The 23,254-nt window shown below is 36.8% G+C and overlaps 2 protein-coding genes across 8 annotated transcripts in view; both read right to left on the bottom strand.

Annotated features, from left to right (window-relative positions):
• LOC128016992 (nuclear receptor ROR-alpha B) overlaps nucleotides 1-18,547 on the bottom strand; it is a 30,019-nt gene extending 11,472 nt beyond the window's left edge. Inside the window, exons 1-2 of the mRNA XM_052602024.1 lie at nucleotides 18,197-18,547; nucleotides 2,738-2,767 (exon numbers count right to left, since the gene is read on the bottom strand). Coding sequence (XP_052457984.1) covers nucleotides 2,738-2,767; nucleotides 18,197-18,356 — 190 coding nt within the window. The 5' untranslated portion in view covers nucleotides 18,357-18,547. The remainder of the gene's footprint in view (nucleotides 1-2,737; nucleotides 2,768-18,196) is intronic.
• Nucleotides 18,548-20,598: 2,051 nt separating this feature from the next.
• The window catches only part of LOC128016991 (intermembrane lipid transfer protein VPS13C), a 52,462-nt gene continuing 49,806 nt past the window's right edge, over nucleotides 20,599-23,254 (bottom strand). For 6 of the 7 annotated variants that reach the window (XM_052602014.1, XM_052602016.1, XM_052602015.1 and 3 more), the window contains 4 exons: nucleotides 22,067-22,158; nucleotides 21,847-21,970; nucleotides 21,636-21,719; nucleotides 20,599-20,932 (listed from right to left, as the gene is read on the bottom strand). In XM_052602014.1, coding sequence (XP_052457974.1) covers nucleotides 20,834-20,932; nucleotides 21,636-21,719; nucleotides 21,847-21,970; nucleotides 22,067-22,158 — 399 coding nt within the window. In that variant the 3' untranslated portion in view covers nucleotides 20,599-20,833. Of the gene's footprint in view, nucleotides 20,933-21,635; nucleotides 21,720-21,846; nucleotides 21,971-22,066; nucleotides 22,159-22,283; nucleotides 23,247-23,254 lie in introns of those variants that run through there. The other variant, XM_052602022.1, reaches the window with a different exon arrangement.

Here is a 23,254-nt window from a genome sequence, read left to right as displayed (position 1 = left end):
ACAAAAACTTTTATTTTGGAATGCGATTAATTGCGATTAATCGTTTAACAGCACTTATAATAACATTTCATGCCAAATGTAAAACAGACTAATTATCATTAGAAATTCTAAATGCATTTTTCATTCTTTAAATAAATGTATGAATTTTATCTGTATATTTTATATGTTAATATCACGTACATAATTATTTATACTATATATATTCATAATAATTTTACATATATACATATATATATATATATATATATATATATATATATATATATATATATATATATATATATATATATATATATATAGCTTAAATTTAAATAAGTTACTTTATTCAGGCTTGTGTTGATTTTACTAACTTACTGTAAGTAACTTACAAGTGTATATATGTTTTGTAATGCAACAATGTATGCTGAACACATTAAACATACACAATTTTGATAAAATTCATGCGAAATTCAATTATACATTTAATGTACATTATTTTTAATATAACAATACAATACAATCAATGAGAATATAATGTAAATTATAAGTTTTCATAAACTATGATTCATCTTTAAATAAATATATTTGTATTTTCCATATTTCATAGCCTATCCATATACACAATTATCAGCATTATAGCAGTCATAGATCATTATTTAATGAGCATTGTTATAGAATTATCTGCATTAGCTACTGAAAAAAAAAGCCTATATTGACTGACCCCTAGTTATAATCACTGTTTTTTTTTTTTTATCCCCACATAATACAGCCATATATAGTAAAGTCATCAGCAGCGCAGCAGTGATTTGAAATCGCATGTGTTTGCCCACAGGATAAGTGGCATATTTAAAAATCTACCCATATGTGTGTGTGAGGTACAAACACACACACACACACACACACACACGTAGCCTCACACAGGTCTGGCTGAATCGGAAGAGAACAGGGCCATCTGAATGCTGACGATCTGGCCAGAACCCAGCACAATACACAACTCCCTCTCCAATCCACCATGGCCAAAATGTCTGCTCAAACAAGAAGTCACACAGCTAACTAAACCAAGTACCGTGCAAAACCATCTCTGCGGTTGTGAAAATCACTATTATGCAACACACAAGCTCTAGGTAAGAACCTGCTGGCTAACCTCATCAGGCAACACGTTTAAAAGATGTGAACTCAAAGGGACAGTTCTTTTACTCACACTCCAAAGCTGTATGCTGTATATGTTTCTTCTACAGAAAACACAAACCATTAGAGATTGTTTCTTTATTTATATATCTTAGTTTCATAGTGTTTTTCCCCCAGCCAATCACCTCACAGACCATAGTCTGAGAGCAACCGCTCTAAACACAAGCCTCTCAATCCTGTTTCTTCTAGAAATATCTCCCACATGCTGTCCAACTGAGGGCGGTTCAGTTGAAATAGAGATGCTGGAGCTGCTTCTGCAGATCTCATGTTTCGCGGGTATGACAGCAGTGTGAGGATGGGGTTCTGTTGTGCGAGACACTTTCACAGAAAGATTCATCCCATCACTCACTGGGCTGGGTTTAACTTCAGCAGGACAGACACGCTAATACATGCTCCCAGCTGCTGCTTGTTTGCTTGGTGTCTCCACCACAAAACACACACGTGTAAACGCCCACAGTTCTCTTTTGAGAACGACTAAATAAAATCTGAATGCAATATGAAACTAAGCACTGGAATGGCACAGTGAATGCAGTACATCTTAAACCGTTTTCACACCCTTTCTAAGTATAACACTTTCCTTCCAGTACATTCAAGTACACAAGGGACAAGTCATCCAGTAAAGGAGATTTCACATCATTCAGTGCACAAACAGGAAGTCTCTGTTGGTAAACCACAGAAGCATCCCGCTAGTGTGCAGTTATTTTCTTAAAGCAGCTCCTCTCACCTTGACCAGCATTTTTCTATCATGTTGGCAAAACTTTTCAACATGAAGCCAATATATAAGAAATGTCTCTCTTCTGTTTCCATAAACACATACACGAATATGGATTCAGTCATATAATTAAAAAATGTTCAGAATAATCTTAAAATGTAAGCGTATATGTACATGCTGTATACATATATACACACACACACACACACACATTTTTTATTGTATAAGAGACAATGTATATTTATGACAATGACGGCAATAACAAAATGATTTATAAATTATGTAGAATAACAAATTGTATTTTTATATATACACACACGTTCATGTGTGTATGCATGTATGTTTGTATGCATATATATATATGCATATAATACTCATGTATTGTGTGTTTGTGTAAGAGAGGGTGTACATGGTAAACATGGTTTAGGGTGAGAGGAGGTGAGAAACATCAGTTACACCACTGACAAACTGGTAAACACTGCTTTGAACAAGCAGTTGCACAGCTATCTCACAATAATCTTACACTAGTTACAACTACTACATTCACCCTTTAACTTAAGAGATAAAACTACATCGGAAACTGATAGGTGTTGGTGGGAGAGCACTTTTTAAACCAGCATTTATTATCACAGTCATCTGATTCTAGCATGCTCACGTTAACACAAACAATCTGATTAAACCATAAATGAGGTGGATGCCAAAGCGGGCGTCAATATAGTTTCAGTTTCTTGAAACAGCCTCCTCCTTTCTTTAATTACTTTCGTAACCGCTTCCCCGATCATTTGGTCTTACGTGCAAACAGAGTGTTACATAAAGATCTGAGGCCACAGGAATGTACTGACATAAGACTATACTTACATGTGTGTGTTTTCTTGGCTGAGGACACATCTGAAAAAGACAAGAAATAAAAGAAATTTTAAACAGGGCTTGTGATAGAGTTCATACAGCCTTGTCTCTGAATGTAAAGCAGTACTTTTTTTTTATTTTTACTAAAAGCATAGACTCTTAAAAACATTTTGCTTCAAAACATGGAAAGAGAGTCCAGGTTTAAAGGGTTAGTTCACTCACAAATGAAAACTAGACTGAGTTTTTTTTACACTTAAAGCATCCCAGGTGTATTTGACTTTCTTCTCTCAGACGAATCCAGTCAGAGTTATATTAAAAATTGTCCTGGCTCTTCCAAGCTCTGTCATTGCAGTCAGCGTGTGTTGCAGTTGAACGGTCCACAAGTCGTCAAATAAATGTGCAAATTCATAATACCGTATTTTCCGGACTATAAGTCACACTTTTTTTCATAGTTTGGCTGGTCCTGCGACTTATAGTCAGGTGCGACTTATTTATCAAAATTAATTTGACATGAACCGAGAGAAATGAACCAAGAGAAAACATTACCATCTACAGCCGCGAGAGGGCGCTCTATCTTGCTCAGTGCTCCTGTAGTCTATACTGAAGACATAGGGCGCCCTTTTGCGGCTGTAGACGGTAATGTTTTCTCTTGGTTCTTGGTTCTAAATAAATGCGACTTATAGTCCAGTGCGACTTATATATCTTTTTTTCTCATCATGACGTATTTTTGGACTGATGCGACTTATAGTCCAAAATATACGGTAAACGTGCCTCCCACCACTCTGGGGGTGAATAAATGCCTCCTGTAGTGAATCCATGTGTTTAAGAAAAATATCCATATTTGAAATGTAATAAACACTTTTCTCATTCCGGCAGATGACGCAGGACGTATGCACAGAGCACGCGACTCAGAGATATGCTAGTCTCGTGAGTTTGTTTATAGCAGCAAAGGAAGCAATGTTTCCTTACTTTAGCTAAGGAAAACCAGTCACCTCTTTATCTTTGCAAATCCTCGGTTTGTACTTCTAATTCATGAACTGCGTTTTGTTCATGCAACGCCAATGTACTACGTCATCTGCCGGAACACCTTCTGCGTATGAGAGATAATGAAAAGTGAGAGAAAAGTGTTTATTACGTTTGAAATATGGATATATTTCTTGCAAAATACATGATGGATTCGCTACAGGCGGCTGTTATTCACCCCCCGGAGCCGTGTGGGGCATGCACATTATGTGGCGACTTGTGGACTGTTCAACTGAAACAAGCGCGGACTGCAATGATAGAGCTAGGAAGTTAGGACAATTTTTTATATAACTCTGAGTAGATTCCTCTGAAAGGAAAGTCATATAGGAGGGTGAGTAAAACACACAGTAAAACACAGTATAACTGTTTTTAGCAATTAATTGTCTACCATGAGAAAACCAACTAATTGAACATTTTTCATGAAAGACATAAGGTGGTAAATGACGGGAACTTACAGATGTTAGATTTAGGAATTCATTTCATCACGGATGTGACCGTGATATTGTTGAAAATCTCTGTACTTGTTAAATGACTGGAGGATCTTAAGAAGCTTATAATTGCTTGATGCTTAAACCAGAATATTCAATAAACTGATGATGAAAGGAGCTTTCTCTTTTCCATTTCTTATTTTCAGCTGGACCAGGACAAATTTTCTGGCTTGAGGCTTTTGAGGAAGCACGTTCATTCTTCCCCCTCCAGCTGAAAATCTGAATGATGAAAAGAGAAAATCTGATTGCGAACCTTTATTTATCCATTAAGTTATGAAACGAAACAAGAGAGGTGTTAAAAAAAAAAAAACTATCCCGCTTTGTCTGGTTCCCATCTTCACAATGTTAAGAAAGAAGCAGCTTCAGATCTGATGATGCTCAGCACTGGAAAGACAGCGAATCTCCTGTCATTGTTCTTTCCACTCATTTCTAATTGGTTTAACTACTCGGTCTCACTCGCAAACAGTCTCCCCCTGAGTCTCTTTGTTTCTGTCTGTTCACATTTCCCTGTAATTCTCCTTCCATGCTCCAAGGAACAAAGAGCATGAGGATGTGCATGGAAAAAAAATGGCTGAGGCTTGAGAGGATTAGACCGCAATAACAATGAAACATTACAGGAAGCAAAGGTCAGAAGGACAGCTAGTATCCAGTGAAATGCACTTGCGGTGAAATGTTTTGCCATCCAAATTGTTGGGTTAAAAAGATTCAAATCAATCATTTTAATCATCCATCTACACACACACACACACACACGCACACAATTATATACACTCACTGCATAATCAATCATACTAAAATGTAACAGCTACACAAAAAAAACAACCGGAGAGCACATGACCCACTGGGTTTCAAAATGCGTGTCAGTTGGCGGGATGCAGGGTGCATACTGGGTTATTAATTTTTTTAGGATGGCTTTTAGGGGAGTGTGTGTGCTTTCAATCTTTGAGAGATTAGTCAGAGCTGAAATCCCACAGAAACTGCCTCAGGATTGAGCTAAAACTACTCATTTGGTGATTTTCTCAATCCCGTTTAAACCGGACGCTGGGAGGACTAGCATCATCCAATAATGTGCCAAATAAACCTTGCATAATATCTCTAATAGATCGTTCACTTCTCAATTTTACTTTTAACAATTAATAAGTGAAACCACCGATGATGATTGTGTTGCTGAACAAACAGATGGCCTCTTCAGCTCAAAGCCTGGGGGTCTGATTACATCATTCACTGGTTTATCAAAGCTAAACACAACATGGATGTGTACTTATGTGATTTTGAGTTATGCAGAGTTGAATGGGTTTGTGCACGGTTGGTTGAGTTCATTCCCACACTGAATAGTTTTGAGGCCCTGCTCATATGAGAGGTAAAAGCTTGTCAAAGTCAGTTGGTGTCAGAAACTTAATGAGAGTTTGACACAGTGACTCTGTGAACCAACTGAAGAGCTTATGACTCATGGTTAGAGTTGCACTTTGCTTTTTTTCAGGTGAGCTGACCATGTTGGGGGAGATGTGAGTACATAAATATTTGAGGTTTTAACTTGGAAACACTTAGGAATCTGATATGTTTTATTCATTGTTCAGGCGTAATGTTTAATCAGATAAGGACAGTATTCTCACCATGTTTATGCTGTCCCTATTTATGAAAATAGCCTTTTTTTTAGCCTTTCATTTGAATGAAGTCCTGATGATGTGGAGTCTTTTGTTTGACATGACTGATGAAGTATTTATAGCGCTCAAAGAACAAATCCATGATAAGAAGGATCTTCAAATCAAAAACATGTTCCACAAGGATTCATTCCCTGAACAAACAACACAAATCCCAAAACCTTCTCCCTCATTCGCTGGAATTATACAGCTCTACAAGCTAAGCTGCTTACCAATGAAGGAACTGACCAAATCTGTATAAAATGAATATAGATTATAAATTCACTACCGTTGAAATGTAAAAATATTATTATAATTGTATAAAAAATATTATAATAGTAAAACTGTAGTATTGCAAAAAAAAAAATATATATATATATATATATATATATATATATATATATATATATAATTCTAGCATATTTTAACATGTAATTTATTCTTGTGATTCAAAGCTGAATTTCAGAAGCCAATAATCCAGTCCTCAGTGTCATGTGATCCTCAAGAAACATTTCTTTTTATTATTACTATGAAAACAGTTGTGCTGCTTAATATTTTGGTAAAAACCATGATGCATTGCTTTCAGGATTCTTTGATGAACTGAAAGTTCAAAAGGAACACTATTTTTTTTGACATGCTACACTTAATAAAAAAAAAAAAAAAAAGCATTTCTTCAAAACACCACACTATAGTAAGCATGTCTAAATTCTTCTTTTATTATGGGAAATTAAATGAATAAAAAAATAAAGAAAAAGAGGTAAGGTAAACTTTTGTCGGTATGTAATTCTCAATGTTTTTGCAAGATAAAAAAATAAAAAAATAAAAAAATATATATACACATACACGTGTGCGCGTGCGCGCGCACACACACACACACACACACACACACACACACACACACACACACACACACACACACAGGACCTGCTTTTCTTACACATGGTTTCTGGACCACGAGTTAAAGCTGGAATGCAGGCCATAATGTTGTTTCCACTCCTCTCTGTCTTGCACTCTGTTTGACTCTTGCAGTCCTCTTTAAACTCTTAACTATGTTCGCATCAGCAGCTGTCAGTTACACTGATGACAGGTATTCTCTGCAGTTTGAAGATCACACTGATATTCATGACAGGCTCTAGCACAGGCTGAACACACTCCCTGGGGTTCAGACATACTGATAATCCCTGGAATTCATTAACGTCAATCAAAAATTAAATATAAAAAAAATGGAAATGTTATATAACGGATAGTTCAGACTCTGTATCTTGATTGGAAGAGCTGCGTTGGAAGCTACTGTTAAATGCAGATAAACCTTTAACTGTGACCACAGACTATATTAATGTGCCAGGTTTCTACTTTATTTGGCAACTGTAAACAACAGCTAGCTAATCTACTTCATTACTTAGCAGAACAATGATTTACCTAGATAACTGATATCAATTAATGCAATTAGCTTTTATTCATTAGTTAAATTGATGAATTACTTAAATGATTATTTATTAAAATAAGAAAAGTTGTGCATTTGTACTACACAGTACACACTTACCAATTTATACAGCCTCAGACCGTGACTAAATAGATTAAAAATGTGACAAAAAATTGCAACCATATTTTAAAAGATATAACTGGCAATGATTGATAGATGATGTTCATTAGACATCATCTCGTTTCAGTGCCACTCCGCATTTTCTGCACGCAATAATAATGGGTTTTCAAAAACGACATCCGTTACGTGATATACAGTATAAATAAATAAACAAACAAAAGACTTGGGATATGAACTGATCAACTTTCTCGTTTTATCTTTGGCTGCATTCTAAAGATTTTCTATTTTGGAACATAATGAGATACTGAGCATGTGAACATGTACATGGAATTTATTGCTATTGAAATTATATTTTAACTCTGTTTAAATGGATGAACAAAATGATCTGAATAAAGAGGAGTTCATTTTGGTGAAACGAGATGTTTTGAGAACTTATAGCATAATTGAACTGTTTTTTTTTTTTTAAACCAGAACTCGAGCTCATGGTAAGTTTGGTGAGAGGTTTACATCTGACAAACTCAGTCGATGATTTGTTCACAACTGAGCTCAGAAATGACTCCCTCAATGAATAGCTGAATCGTGTTCTCCTGTTTTTCGTTTGTATTATATTACTAGCTTGTGAGAATAACATCAGCCTTTTTACTCACTGCCAATATGACAATGTGTAACTGAAAATATATATTCACAGTCACAACTTTCTGGAGCAATGGACCATTAAATAACTAAAGCGCAACATGGAATAACAAAGTTTATATGTCAACACAAAAACCTCTATTGTACAACCCCATTTAGCAGATGTTGTGGTCTTCTTTATACTGGCCTTCTCTTTATTTGAGCTCCACACAGTCAGTGCTGAATTAAGGCTATAAGATGACGGTCCAGAGGAAATGGAGAATGGCAAGCATCAGTCAGTGAAATGGCAGGTAGAGTTTCACATCATATTTAATTGCCTCTCCAGTCCATTTCTCTCTCTCTTTCACATCCTTCAGACCACTCTTTCTTTTGTATTTTTCCATCAGTCTATTTCTGGCTGACAAGCTTCCAAGAGATGATGATGGCATTTACGTAATAGGCACAGACGAGCACACACACACACACACAAACCCATGGAGATCCAGACAGCACTTACACAAACACTCCCACTGTGCATTACAGCACAGCACTGAGATTATGCCAAATTGGGTTAGTAGAGCAGGACTGGGTTACACAGAACAACAAACACACACACTGAGAAGGTACGAGAGGGGAGGAGAAGACAAGAAAGAAGTTAAAGGGAGGGGAACGAGTGGTCATGAAGTGGACAGCCAACATCAGCTCTGTTCATTGCTTATGACCAGCTTTGCATGTTAATCTCTGCGAGTAAAAAGCATGCTGATGTGCCCCTGCCGGGCGTAATGAGGGGGCTATCGGCTCCTGCTGTGGAGAGGAAAATAGCGGTTATGTGCCAAATGGAGGGAGAGAGCGAGAGATCACTGAGAGATCATGGAGAGTGTGTGTTAGCAGCAGGGTAACAGAGCTCAAACGTCCAAAGGGATTAATAAAACCTGGTTTCCAGGGACTCCGGGATATGTGAAGTTTAACCACGCACAACAGCCAGAGAACTGGAAAATATTTTCCAGAGTTTTTTTATTAGCACGTTTGTCAAACAATTCAAAAGATAAAGTGGGGTTCAAGAGTCCAATACCTCTTTGTGAAAATGCTTCTATTTGTTTTCAACATTGATAGCAATAAGAAATGTTTCTAGATAGGCAAATCAGCATGACTAAAGGCCGCTACTACTTAATAAATAAATAAATAACATTTTTATTTTAGAAAATAAATTACAAATTATTAAATGTATTTAAATGTAATTTTTTTTTTTAAATCCTTGGCATAATTAGTTCCATTTTTACTTTAATGAGAGTACCACCTTAACTCCACAGGTTTTTGATAAATAAATAAAAAGTTCTCCAGCATGACTTGAAAAATGGAATAAAGAATTAAATGGAAGAAAGAAAAACGGACCGTCTTTGTGCAGAGGAGTTCACATGATAGATGTTACAGCTCTGATTAATTACTGACAAACAAAACAGAATAAGAATAAAAAGTATCTTCATTTTAGGTCATAGTGTAAATATTTACAATTCCTCAAACATCCTGTTTATATCTTGAATGCCATGTTTTCAGCATGATCTCAGACTTTTGGCCCCCACTTTTGTTTAAACTATGACTAGGAGCAAATGCTGTTCTGTCAATAATCTATTCATAAAACCATTTGCTATGTCCAGATGCATAGTGAGCAGACGCCAGTATAAATTCTTACGTAACAGATTGCTTTTATGAATCACCCACGAGATGTCACTCTCAACTGCACTAAAAGATGTTATCACATTTAACAGCATGAGAAAAGGGTCATGATGTCTTTACAAAGACTACCGCCCCCTCATGGCACAAAAAAATGACACCAGATCAAATCCATTCACTACTGAACCTCCTTGAGCATCATTCTAAATAAACAAGCAAATCAACATTTTAAAATCTGTAAAACCTGCACGTTTCCTTCTTATTGAAAATGTCTCCTGTCTATAAAGTATTTCTTACATACAGGCAAGAAAATGAGAGCAGAGAAGGAGAGGCAGAAATAGTAGAAACAACTCAGAGAGAATAAAATGCTCTTTGAATGTAGACTTTATATAATCCCAATCACTAAGGATTAGCTTCATTTTACATAAGCCCACGGCTCAGCTCTCTCCTCCCTCCCATCCGGATGCTGCATCTGTCAAATTACTCATTTCAGCCATTGCCAGGTTTCCACGAACAACAAATCCACTAGCATCTCCTCTCCAAATGACTGCCGCTTAAAAAAAAAAAAAAAACATTGATGTGTATTGATGCATATTGCTATATTACTAATAGAACCCACATTGTGACACTTGTGAAATCCCAGGTGAATAACCAGAGTTTGCCATTTCCCCCACTGAAGGGAAGTGGTGTGACTGAGAGCAGCTAATGCATCTGAGTCACCAACACATACAGATTTACAGCCAGCCGTAACATTACAGGTCAATTCAAGTCAAGTCACCTTTATTTACATAGTGCTTTACAGACATGTTTCAGACATGATGACGAAGCATTTTTAAGAGCTGTTCTGCTCAATCAAACTTCAACTGGTTGCTGAAGGTGGAAGCGTGTGTGTTTATAAGTGCAGCGAGAGAGCTGCTAGATTCGGTCCTACTGCTGCGGTGTTTAACAGGATGGAGGATGAGTTTAATGGAAAAATGTAATGGCTTTATTGACGTCACCACCGCTTTAAAATTCCACATCGGTCTTACTCTGGATGCAGATTTCCCCGGGCCTGCTTCTTACGGCTCCGCTCACTCTCATGATCTCGAATTCATCAAAGATTGCTCATCAGCACAACGCCCTCTGCCTTTCATCTAATCCACAACACTACTGTCTTCACATAGGGGGAAGGCATTTCCTTACAGATGTTATCTCATGGTCCGCTCTCACTTTTCATTTATTAACAAATGCAAACGAAAAGCCTTACAATGCCACAGACACCTGATGAAATGAGAGATGAGAGATTTGCACACACAACGCCTAGTTTTAACTGATGCGTTTGTTGGGGCAACTGGTTTGCCCTGTTTGGATGTGGCTAGTGTCACGCCTAAAACTTTGCTTGTGTAATGTACACAGACGTACCATGCTCTATTGTCACTCACATTTTTAAATAAGCGGCAGAATTGGAGTGGATTCGAGGAATATCAGGGAGAAGTGAAAAATGGAGGCTACACTTTTATTCAGCAAGGATGTATTCAATTGTTTATAAAAGTGGCAAAGACCGTTGCATTGTTATAAATATTTCAAATTAATGCTGTTCTTTTTCTTTTCATCAAAGAATCACCACATAAAATATTAAGCAGCACAACTTTGTTTCTTGAGCACCAAATCAGCATAATAGAAAGATTTCTGAAGGACCATTTGTAAGGCTGAAGTAATGCCTGCTGAAAATTCAGCTTTGTGTTACAGGAATTAATGACATTTTAAAAACAAAAAACAGTCATTTTAATTTGTAATAATATTTCAAAATGTTACTTTTTTACTGGTAAGATTTCGTGAGCAAAGAAAAAAAAAATCCAAATATTTGAACAGTAATGTTTTTTTTTTTTTTTTTGTAAAAGTGGATTTGTATGTTAATTTAAAACATGTAGTTTTACTTAGAGTATTTATAGATTTATTTATTTTTGTTTATTCTAGCTCTCATATAAATTGTATTATCCAGCCAAGTTTATTTTTTATAAGTGTTTTACAAGACATTTTTGTAATCACCTTCTAGAAATAAAAGATGAGTTTGGTTAATTGTTTCTAAATTATATAATATTCTATTTATTTAGAGCTTCCCACTGTGATCACTTACCCTATTTACAGTAGTGTGACAACATATCCTACAGAACGTGCGTTCAATAAACTGAAACGTTTTTCTGGGCAATGGCAAAACAAGAACAGGAGAAGAGAACATACTGAACATTTATCAAAAGCTGAACTAGTACTTCTCTATGGTCACTGTGGTTACAGTATAACTTCAACAAGAAGGTCTGTGGTAACAACCCAGAGGATGTAAATAAGCCCTGTGAGATTTATGAAGTTACATGAATGCTTCACTAAATATTCCTGACACATTTAGTTGATCAAGATAAGACGGCCCATTTTAAAAGGTCTAACAAATGACAACACTGATCACAAGAAAAAAAGAATCCCAGCTTTATGAAATAACAGATGTTCTCCCGCTGTACTGTACTCACATTCCAGCTCATTTGCACATGTGCTGCGTCAGAATAGATCATTCACCTGCCTTAACCAGTGGGAAAACTGTCACTGAAGACAAATAGCCTGGTTTTAATCCAGCAGCTCAATGAATGAGATGATTACTCTTACAGGGCAGAGGTCAACTTGCTTTTTCAGAACACTGAGAAAAAAAGACACGTTCACTTGAATAAGACTGCATGTGTAATTAGAATTGCACAGGTAATTATCTAATTATCTCCGAGCAGAGATGATGTTGAATAAATGTGTTCATACCTTTCATACCCCACATAATAGACCTGTAATATACCCACAAAATAAATGCTACTAGGAAACATGAAAAGTTTAATGTTGTTATTGATTATAAAGGTTTTTTATAACTAAACACATGTGAAAGGTCATCTTAAATCCCCTCCTCCTAGCTAGAGTCCCCCCAGTGAATTTTGGCCATTTCCACCACTGCATTCATCAACAAGAGGGCCAAAAAGAAATTAATTAAGGCATGCAAGATAGATAGATTATTTTGTAATGAAAAACTTTCTACAGATTACAATGCTTTAATATTTAGTCACTACATCAAACATCGTGTGTCTATAGATTCTCATGTTTTTTTGTTGTCAAAATAAATATTTCCACATATAGCAGAATTCAGATAAAATACAGAAAAACCTGAAATAAAAGAAGTCATCTTAAAAAGATCAAGTGTTACTATGTTTTATAGAACAATGACTTCCATGCTGAAAGTGTACATGCATCAAAATGATGGATAGTCTGATTTTAAAACTGAAATAGTGAAACAGGCTGGATTTGGCTGCTATACAGTATATACTGTGCATTAATCTCATACTAGCACTAAACTACGAACACAAACTAAAAGTCTTTTACACATGTGTCTTTAGATGCACTGCAGTGGCCCAAACAGTAGAGCTCGGCGCTAGCAACAGCAAGGTCATGGGTTCAATTCCCAGGGATGGATTGGATGCAATCTTTGTCACTTTGGACAAAAGCATCTGTGAAACCCATTAAGCGCTGCCCTTGTGCAGGTATCACAGGCCACATTAAAGAAAACCAGATGCTCCCTGAATATTTAATTCACTCACTTCTCTGTGCTGAATTAACAATGTGCTGTTTGAGATTATGGTTTGTCTGCCAGCTGCTCTGACATCATTCAATAAAAGTGTAACTTCCTGCCAATGCCACGAATCATGCAAGCATCCAGGAATGCGTGTGTGTGTGTGTGTGTGTGTGTGTGTATTCCCCCAGCTGCACAAAACAAAGGAAGATGTTTTGTCCAGCTTGCCTGACATGACACTCTGATATATTGTACAGAGATTATCGCACTGTTTAGACTGGAAAGCAGCTCACTGGAAAATAGGATTCAACACAAAACATCTTCTCTTGGAAGGTCAGTGTGCGTACTGACAGCCGATCAGATTAAAGAAATGCTTCGACTAAACCCAAGCACTAAAGCTTCTGTCACAAGAATGTTGTGAACATCATCAGCGATGATGAAATAGTCACTCGGAGAAACGTTTCTGCAGAGGAGAGAACTTGGCTGCTTTAGCTGACCAACTGCTTGTTTGATAAGTCTTAAGGAAGCCCTGTTTAACTGGGATGGGGGGGTTTTCCAAGTAAATAAATTATTTGCAACACCTCCAGGCAGCTATTTCAGGCATCCAAGACCACCTCCCATCTCCTTGAGTGTAAAAATATGAAAAATTGCAACAATAAAGCTTAGCAAACCCACATTTAAAAGCTTATTTCTGACATGAACTTTTCCTTACATATTGTTTTTATGCTCAAATAGTATTAATAAGTGTATATTTCATGTTGGGACTGTATGCGCTCATTGCTTAGACCAAGTGTGCATCTCAGGTCCCTGGCTGTTTCTATGGGAACTGGAGTTTCTAATGGCAGCTGCAGTAATGCGATGACTTTACCAACCGGTGATTGTCTCTTTTTTTTATTTAGTTGGAAGGCAGGACCTATTATTATGCACATTTAACTTTCTCCAATTCATAGTACCGTAATATAAGTAAACTATCTGAAAATACTATGTCAAAACTATGCAATGTTACCTTTATTGTTATAGCCAAAGCACTTCATAAAACAGAGGTTGTTTCAAAGCAAATTTACAGAATTGAACAGGAAATTAACAAAATCAACGAAAAAACTTAAAAATGAGGTAAATCCAAATTTCTGCAAAAAAGGCAGCTGTAGCTAGACAATAGTGCCATTATTCAGCTCCCGTTCAGTTCAGTATAATAACTGTGTAATGTTAATTACCTATAATTAGTCCTTGTAATAGACCCCTTACTAAAACATATACACCACTTAATTTTTGATGTACAAAGATCAAATTATCAAATTACAAGTGTGCTTACTTTTTTTCACATATAAATAACAATAATTCAATAATTGGCTTTTACGTCTTCATGACTGTACTAAAGAAATGTAATAAAATATTATCTGGAACATATTTTACTTTTAAATTTTCAGTATATTAACGTATTATTTCTACACACTATTAGTGGTAGTCGTATAAACCTGAAAAAAAAAGTTTCTTTTATTTTGTTAAATATTAGGGCTGCCAGTAGAATAAAATTATTTCAGTTAATTTTATGATCTTTAGAAATCAGGACCGCAGTTTGAAAACCTCTGTGCTAGTCAGCATCACTGACAAATTAGCTCCACTCCTATGGAGCACAAACTTCAACTTTTTTGACCAACTATAGAAATCACCTGATTATTACACAATATATACCAGAATGGTTCATGAGGAACCCGCGAGCTGAAGCTGCTCTTAATGTAAACAATCTAGCAGCTTTCTGGTATATGCTGCAGGGGAAACATGAGGCCATCGATGGGACTCGAACCACGGTTACAGCCCAGCGGGGAGTACACAGAGTACAGTGCAGAGTATTCAGATAAACCCAACCAGAACGCTTGCACCCCATTCTTCTGGAATCTGACTGAGCAACAAGGTAAAAACAGCAAAAAAAAAAACACCTTTTCTAAGAATGTCAGCTTACCTACATGTTTCTCTCTGACTTAGTATAAGTGGTTTACAAAGAGAATCATTTTCAGCTCAGGTATGGAGATATTTCACTTTGCTGTAAACAAGTAAATCTTTGATTTTGTATTTGGCATTTCAAACAAAATACAAAACCTTGGAAAGAAATGGAAGCTTTATACATAACAAACGGACAATTTCCTCCAACTACCGACTTTGTTAAATGAGTGTAAAGTGAGATTCCATGCATCAGAGTGTATCATGCAATCAAATATTCCACCAGATGGACAACACGCTTCTACTCTTCTACTAAAAGCAGCAGTTAGTGATTAGTATCTACCTGAGACCTTGCCTTCATATCAAAAGCTCCTCAACAACCACATTTACAATCACGTCAGTGTTCTGTACTCTTGAACTTGTCTAAATCCACAGCAATTCTCAGGTTACTGTCAGGCCTGGTAGCAAAAGTCTATTAGCCTAGAGTGAGAGAAGATACTACATAACTCTCAGTTTGATGCAAACACCTACTCTAACCAAACATCATGCTATGGCCATTTTGCAACTATGATTTGGAGGGTGTGTAAAGTACTTTGCCTAGCAGCATTAGATGGGGCGCACCTGTAGCTGCAATTATGCCTGTCACCACTGCAAAAACCCTCTGTCACAGTGCAAAACCCTAGGCTAGGGTGTCTGCTCTCTTTCTGACAGTATGTTTCATAGGTTACATTCACACTGCGAGCCAAAGTGCTAAATTAACAATTTTTTTTTGTATAGCTGTTTACTAGATAAACATCGCATTAGTGGGGTTGCATCAACCCACAAACTTGAAAAACATCCCACAAGTCGGCTCAATCAGGCTCAATTTTGAGGCCCACTGCACAATAGCTTCAAGTGGACATTAGATGCTCTGCGATGGCCTTGCACATTTTTAGCAGAGTGCTAGTGTGTAGCAACTTGTCCACCCTGAAGCCCACCACCTCCACTGGGGTGAAGAATTTGCGGAAACCGAGTTATGTAACTCACATCAGTTTGGGTAGGTATTCCCTGCACTTGTGTAAAATATAGAGCTTTTAGAGAGACTGCTGAGAGGAAGAGTCTCAGCTGCTGAAGGGGAAGAAGACTATCTTAAAGCGATAGTTCACCCAAAAATGTCAAACACAAAATAAGATATTTTGACAAATGCTGAAGAAAGTCATTCAGGTTTAGAACAACATAAGAATGAGCAAATGAGGACAGAATTTCCATTGTTTGGGCCTGGGTGTGAGGAATAATATCAGAATAATTTTAAAGTTGCGATGTGACATATTTTCTTCCGTATTGTGATTTACATCCAAGTAAAACAGATTATTTAAAAAAAAGAAAAAATGTAGGGTGGAGACTAGTCTGATCCATCATTTGTTGATTGGATGGAGGCAGATGTGAATGCGAGCTTGAAAAGAAGAAAAAAAACCCTTACAAATGAAACACATTCATGGATGAATCATTCACAAGTTCAGCCAGATGACTTTAGGGTGAATATTAATTCCATGCTGACTTTATTGGTCTTCGTGTTTCATACTAACACCCTCACATAAAATCAGCCTATTTAACTCACATGGGTCAAAGACAGAGAAAATTTTTCATGAATTTACCAAGGAGAAATGGATTCATGTGGATCTTTTTTCTTTTCTTTTTTTTTTTTTTTTTTTGATTTAAACTATGTTGTAAATCTCAGCCAGTGTAAAAACTCAATAAATGAATGAATTAATTAATTCTCCTGCGCACCTTGAAATTAGTCTTTAATACTGAGCGACTCATTTGGCCTATCCTCAGGGACAGTTATCTTAACTAAGCAGGAGAATATGAGAATATAAGTTCGCGGGTTAGGAGTAGCCTAACTCTTTTCCCGAGTCTAACTGAAATTCCCCGAGCAGCCGGATCCATAACCGTAGCCTACCTGGCTCCGTCCTCTGGTTATGTAACAGGGACACTACACTAGACAGTGTGTCCGCGAAGAGAAAACTGTGCAACTGTGTCAAAAACAGGGAAAATATGGCCTGCTTTAAAAACCGAACTATGACATGAATCCCAATTTGTTTACACGAGCGGTAAAGACGTGAAAATACCCCTTCATTTCCTCTCCTTGTGTGTGTGACTTAACCTGTTACATAACAGCGCGCGCGCAAGCACAGCACAACGCCTGCCAGACACACGGGCGGAGTCTCAATACCGAATGAGCTGCCTATTTAGACTGCATATGAAGGCTACATGGTTGCATATGGTGCCCAAGAATGCTGCATTCATAGACAGCTCAACTAGGTTTTGAAGCACAGCCGCAGACATTTCTGCCAAAAGCCAAGCTGACCCGAAATCTGCTTTGACTGTGTCAATTATGATCGTCTACCGAATGACACAAACAGACATTTCTTTTGACTTACATCCACAAATAAGAGATACAAAAGGGGTGTGGCAGTTCCATGTAAAACAAACGGCTTTGTGCTTATTTACATGAAATCACCACTTTGCTATGCAAATGTAGTCTGTGCTTACAGTGGCCTAACATACAGTACATTGCATTTAAGTCTGTGTAGTAGTGCTGAAACACGGACACGTTGGCCACAGGGCTGTCTATAGACTACAAACACAATGAGAGCAGAAGATAAAGCTGTGACAGTCGTGAAAAACAACAGCACTTCTTCATAAACTACTTAACAGCATGTGATTAATATCAGAAATTACAGATAGCAAGTAGCTCTGAATGTTTGGGCTCGCCGACAAATGTGTATATCATTAGTTAATATGCTAACTTGACTTCCACCAGGCCTCCATATATAGGTAAAATAACATGATGTTTAATCTATTTAATCAATTGTAAATTCAGCGCAAGTATGAAACAGCTAACGTTAGTTCTAGCTTAAGCTAACATTTGATCTCCGTCAACTTGATTAAGCTGGAAAATAATTCAGAAGCAAGTTTCGGTTCTTTTCCTTCAAGCCTTACCCTTGTTGGTACTTGAGCAACTCTGTCGCCGAACTGGTGCTGGTTTGTCGGTTTCAGCTTTGCTGTCCAGTTTCACCGGGCTGTCCTCCACCGAAGCGTCCGCTTCAGAAGCGCTCTTGCGCGGCGACGCGACGGACTCTGGCGGAGACTCCATGTTCATCTGCGGGCTTCAGTTACTTATACAAAGGGATCGCTTTGTTAAACAACTCGGATTCGTTTTACATCGTCTTTTTGTGCGGATTGTACTTGAGCGTGTGACAGATCTGTTAGTGTTCATGGGAGCGGGTGTGGCCCTTCTGTCCACAGACAGCGCTGTTGAGCGCGAGACACGGTCACGGTCACACAAAACATACACTGACATGCTCCAAACATTCCAGCGAAGCCATAAGGGGCACATTTCGCTTAAGATTTATTTACATGAGTGTTAATTAGTTGCTTGCTTCATAATTGTGTTAGTTGCAAGTATGAATCAGTTAATACTAATGTAAATGTAGCCTAATTTAGAACTTAAATGTAATTTTCATCTAAAATGAACCACAATAACATTTATTTTGTACATCTCTTCGTTGTAAACGCAAAAATGCTAATTTTTATTCATTAAAATAAATAATTAAACTATATTGTATTTAAAATCTTCTTCATTTGTTAACGTTTACTGCAATTAAACATAGCCTACTTAAAGGGCTCAATGAGTCGGAGTTGTGAATTTATAATCACTGCGATTCTTTCCAACCCATTCAGTTAACGAATGAATCGTTTAGACAGACACACAATCAAATATAGATCAAAATCAGTTCAACCGGTTCGACTCATATTTGTTCATCGGTGCACTTTAATAATCTTTGGCAGGTACTGCTCATATGGACAACTGAGTGAGGCTCGTCGTTAATATTTGAGTTATATATATATTATTTTTTAGAATATGAATTTAACAATGATTGTCAAGTTCTTTGTATCAAGATGCAGGATGTTATTAATAAATGCCCGTATTTTCTCAGTGACTCAAATATTGTGTCGCCTAGACTCTTTCTTACACTCACACTCTCACACACTCTCACACACACACACACACACACACACACACACACACACACACACACACACACACACACACACACACACACACACACACATACATAGCATGCTTGACATGTGATGAGCGAACATGCTGCTGACGTACTTCCGCTAAACACCGTTCCAGAGCTTCAGACCCTGCAAGAATCGAGGCGCATGTGTGGTCGGTCGTGTATTAAGAAGTTTATCTTAAAGCTAGAATCACAATATAAGAAAGACAGAAAAACAACAGATTTATGACGAGACCAAAACATTTATTAGGTATTAGGTCTTTTCTAGTCAGTATATAAAATATAGATCTGCTAGATAATACTTAAGGTTTTTATGAGAATAAACATGACTATATTATATAATGCAAAACAGAGCTTTGTTAGAAATGTAATTATATTAAAATGTCTTGAAAATAATGTGTAATGTTATATTCCCTTATTTTTTAGCCAACTGGATTCTCTTAAGTTTTGAATTTTAGGTGCAATACTATAGTTTTAATTACAGTGGCATGAACCCATGATAGTTTTTACAATAGAGAGTACAGTCATGAGACTGATCTGAGATAATGCAGATTTACTGTGCTGCATTGACGTATGAGGTTGTGATAAGAGTTACAGTAAACTGAATGTTTCTCAGAACAGCTATTATGTAGAGAGGCAGATGAGATTGGGGAATTATTTTGTACCCCTGACATTCCCAGTGTTTGCAATGGATAAGTGGAGATTATTTATGACATTTGGTGTCTTTAGTTGTTACAGCTGTCTACACACGGTGGCATTGACCTGTGGGTGTATGTCTGGTCAACTGATGTATAGGAAATAAGAGGACATGGAAATACGGGCATGGGATAACCAACCTCTCCTTTCCTGCCCACACCAGGCCAACTTGCACCAACATACAGGAAGCCCAGTTACTTAGCAACATGGAGAGGATCTATTCACTGTACATCATTGTGGGAAAACTGTGGAATACAGCCCAATCTTTCATTGCCATATAGACACACACCCTTTAACAATTTCTTGGTTACTTCCAAAACAAACAAGTAACCATGAAAGGTAAAGCTTATATCATATTCTCCACCTCAAATAGCAGGTGTGGTCTGTAATTGTAACTTTTTTTCATAGTACACTATGACTTCCCTCTGCAACGGATAAAATACCATTATGTGTGTCTTTAAAACAATACGAGAGAACAATTTTGTAGGGTTATAATTTTTAAGAAGCTGAGAGCACCTTTTGTGTATTATGTGTGCTAAACTGCTCAAGACTCATATTGCACAGCAATGTATGTTTTTCTGGCAAGTGCAAGATAATCAAACAAAATATTTATAAACGAAATCTCTTTTCCATATTTGTTTTTTATCTCATCAAAAAGACCTCGAGCAAAACACAAGAGGAAGTGCTTAAAACATAAAAAAGTAGTTCTTACTCCAAAAATTCAAACACATTAAAAACTTCAGTGAGATTAACTAATACATTTGCGAACATATATTTCTATACATAATTGATGCTTTGAATGCTAGGCAGCATATTAAAGATGTGGGCATGCAATTACATGGTTCGACTGGCTGATTTAAATGTTGCCCATTTTGATGAAGCGCTGTGATTTCTGCCGTGCCATCCGATATTGCGTGCGTGCAAACTGGGCACTGTCAATTCCTTGTCGCAGTCTCTGTGGAGTGTGAAGCAAAAGAGGTCAAAGAAGCCACTGCTTCTTCTTGACAGAAAAATGAAGAGCAGTCATTTTGTACTTTTACTCAGCATAAAGGCATGTAGGCTTGAAAGAGATAAAACTAGTGCAACCTGTGGAACTAGCTTAATCACATCTTGGCATCTCTGAAACAGCAAGCTAAATGTACAGTGTCATGTTCAACACTGGGAATTGACATTTTGCTTGCCAGTGTCACATGAATGAAATTATAGGAATAGGTTACTCAAAAATGAGAAATGATCTTAAAATGTACTAGCCCATCCAAGATCTAGATGAGATTGTTTCTTCATTTAAAACAGATCAGTTGCTCACCAGTGGATTCTCTGCAGTGGATGGGTGCCATTAGCATGACATCTTATAAAAATATCACAATCCACAATGTTTTTTTTAGGCTTTCTGAACTCTCATTCTGATAGCGCCCATTCAGTGCTGAGGATTATGTTATACTACATTTGTCCAAATCTATTCCGATGAAGAAACAAACTCATCTATATTCTACATGGGCTGAGGGTGAATGCATTTTCAGCAAATTTTCAATGGTGATATATCCCTTCAAAAGCTAAATCATTTTCAAGCAGCAGTTTAATCTACACACACACACACACACACACACACACACACACACACACACACACACAAAAACCATATGTCTTGTGATTTTTACCTCAGCCATGTCAGCATGTCTCATGTGTATCACTTTGACAGGCGTCTGTCCATCCTTCCTAATGAGGTTTAATTTGTTGTGTTCCTGCGCCAACATCCAGATGGTTGTCAAGCAATGTTAATTAGTTGATCATGACTTTATCAGTATGTTTTAAATTATACACTTATCACGGTGCTGTTAGGAAGCATGTAAAAGGAAGCCATTTATATACCCGGTAATATATCTTCAAATCTCCTCCGTCTGTGCTTGGAGGGCTTTGAAAGTTCTCAAATTTACATTCCCATTCTTTATTGAAATGTCCAATCACGTCGATCTCCTTCACACACATCACTCTCCTGCATGATAAGTAAACCAAGACACAGCAAGAACATATGGAGGACGGAAAACTGGCAAAATGCCACCATTTCATCATTTTTCGGTTGTTGGAATACCTGTTGGTGATAATGATGTTTGTTTTTTTGCGCCCTGGGTACACATAGTGCTCTCTGAAGATCTCTCCCTTCAACTGTTTAATCTCAGACCTCTGAAAAACATGCACACTCATACAGCACAATACACAAAACACAGTAGTGACTGCACCCCAGTATTTTCAGCAATAATGACCTGAATCAAAATTAACTAAATAAATGAGAAAATGCATTAAACCGATCATGGCAAAGAGGAGTATTGATTTATTCCAGATTATTTGGGTCAAAACACAGGCCTCAAGCAACCTCTTCAATGAATACAATTACAATACAGTAAAGCCACAGTAAAACAAACAATCACATGACAGTTATGAACCATGTGTCTCATTTAAGATATAGCATATAAAGTATATAGGAAAATACATCAGACATTAATTCCAAACATGCTCTGTAAAATGCCTATTTAGTGCATATATATATATAAGTTTGCATATATTAATATGCATTTTTATGTATTCATAATTTTTGCATTATATTTTTAATGAATGACTTTTATATAGACTGTGATATTGTGTTAACGGACTTGAGATTCATGAAAATATAAAGACATAAATTCAAAGAAACTAAAATGAAGTTTAGAAAAATAGATCAACTTTGGAAGTTCCATCCTATTCCATCCTATTTCTAACAAATCTAATAATTGTTTAAATATTAATAATGAAAATCTTTTATTGTTTGCCAGTGTGTCTAATGTTGAATGTTTTTTTGTGAATTTCAAATAATAGAGTTTAGAAAAAAATATGATATTGACTTATGAGTTCATGTTTGGATATATATATAACTACTAAATACAATTATATACTGATATAAAACTGACAGAACTAACGAAAATGTCTGAGGTATAATGCTGAAATTATTTTCAATAAAGAAAACAAATGTTTTCTAGATAAGAAAAGTAGCACATTCATAAAAGTGCACAAGACAGACAACTTCAGATGCAGACTTAGGATAATATATCATTGTCTAAACACAATGATGTAGCATTCTACTGTAGGTGGACCAGGCTAGACTGAGTCCAGCACTTGATATCCAGTTTGGTTCATTTAAGTGCTACAATATCTCTGTGTTCTCACATGTTTTCAGTAACATATTTAAGGTAATAGTTCCAATCCCATCTCCCACCCCCAATTTACATTTCCTCAGGCTGCATTT

This window comes from Carassius gibelio, chromosome A7 (assembly GCF_023724105.1).
Source record: "Carassius gibelio isolate Cgi1373 ecotype wild population from Czech Republic chromosome A7, carGib1.2-hapl.c, whole genome shotgun sequence".
In the NCBI taxonomy this organism is placed as follows: Eukaryota; Metazoa; Chordata; class Actinopteri; order Cypriniformes; family Cyprinidae; genus Carassius; species Carassius gibelio.
This window is presented reverse-complemented; position numbering and strand designations above follow the sequence as displayed.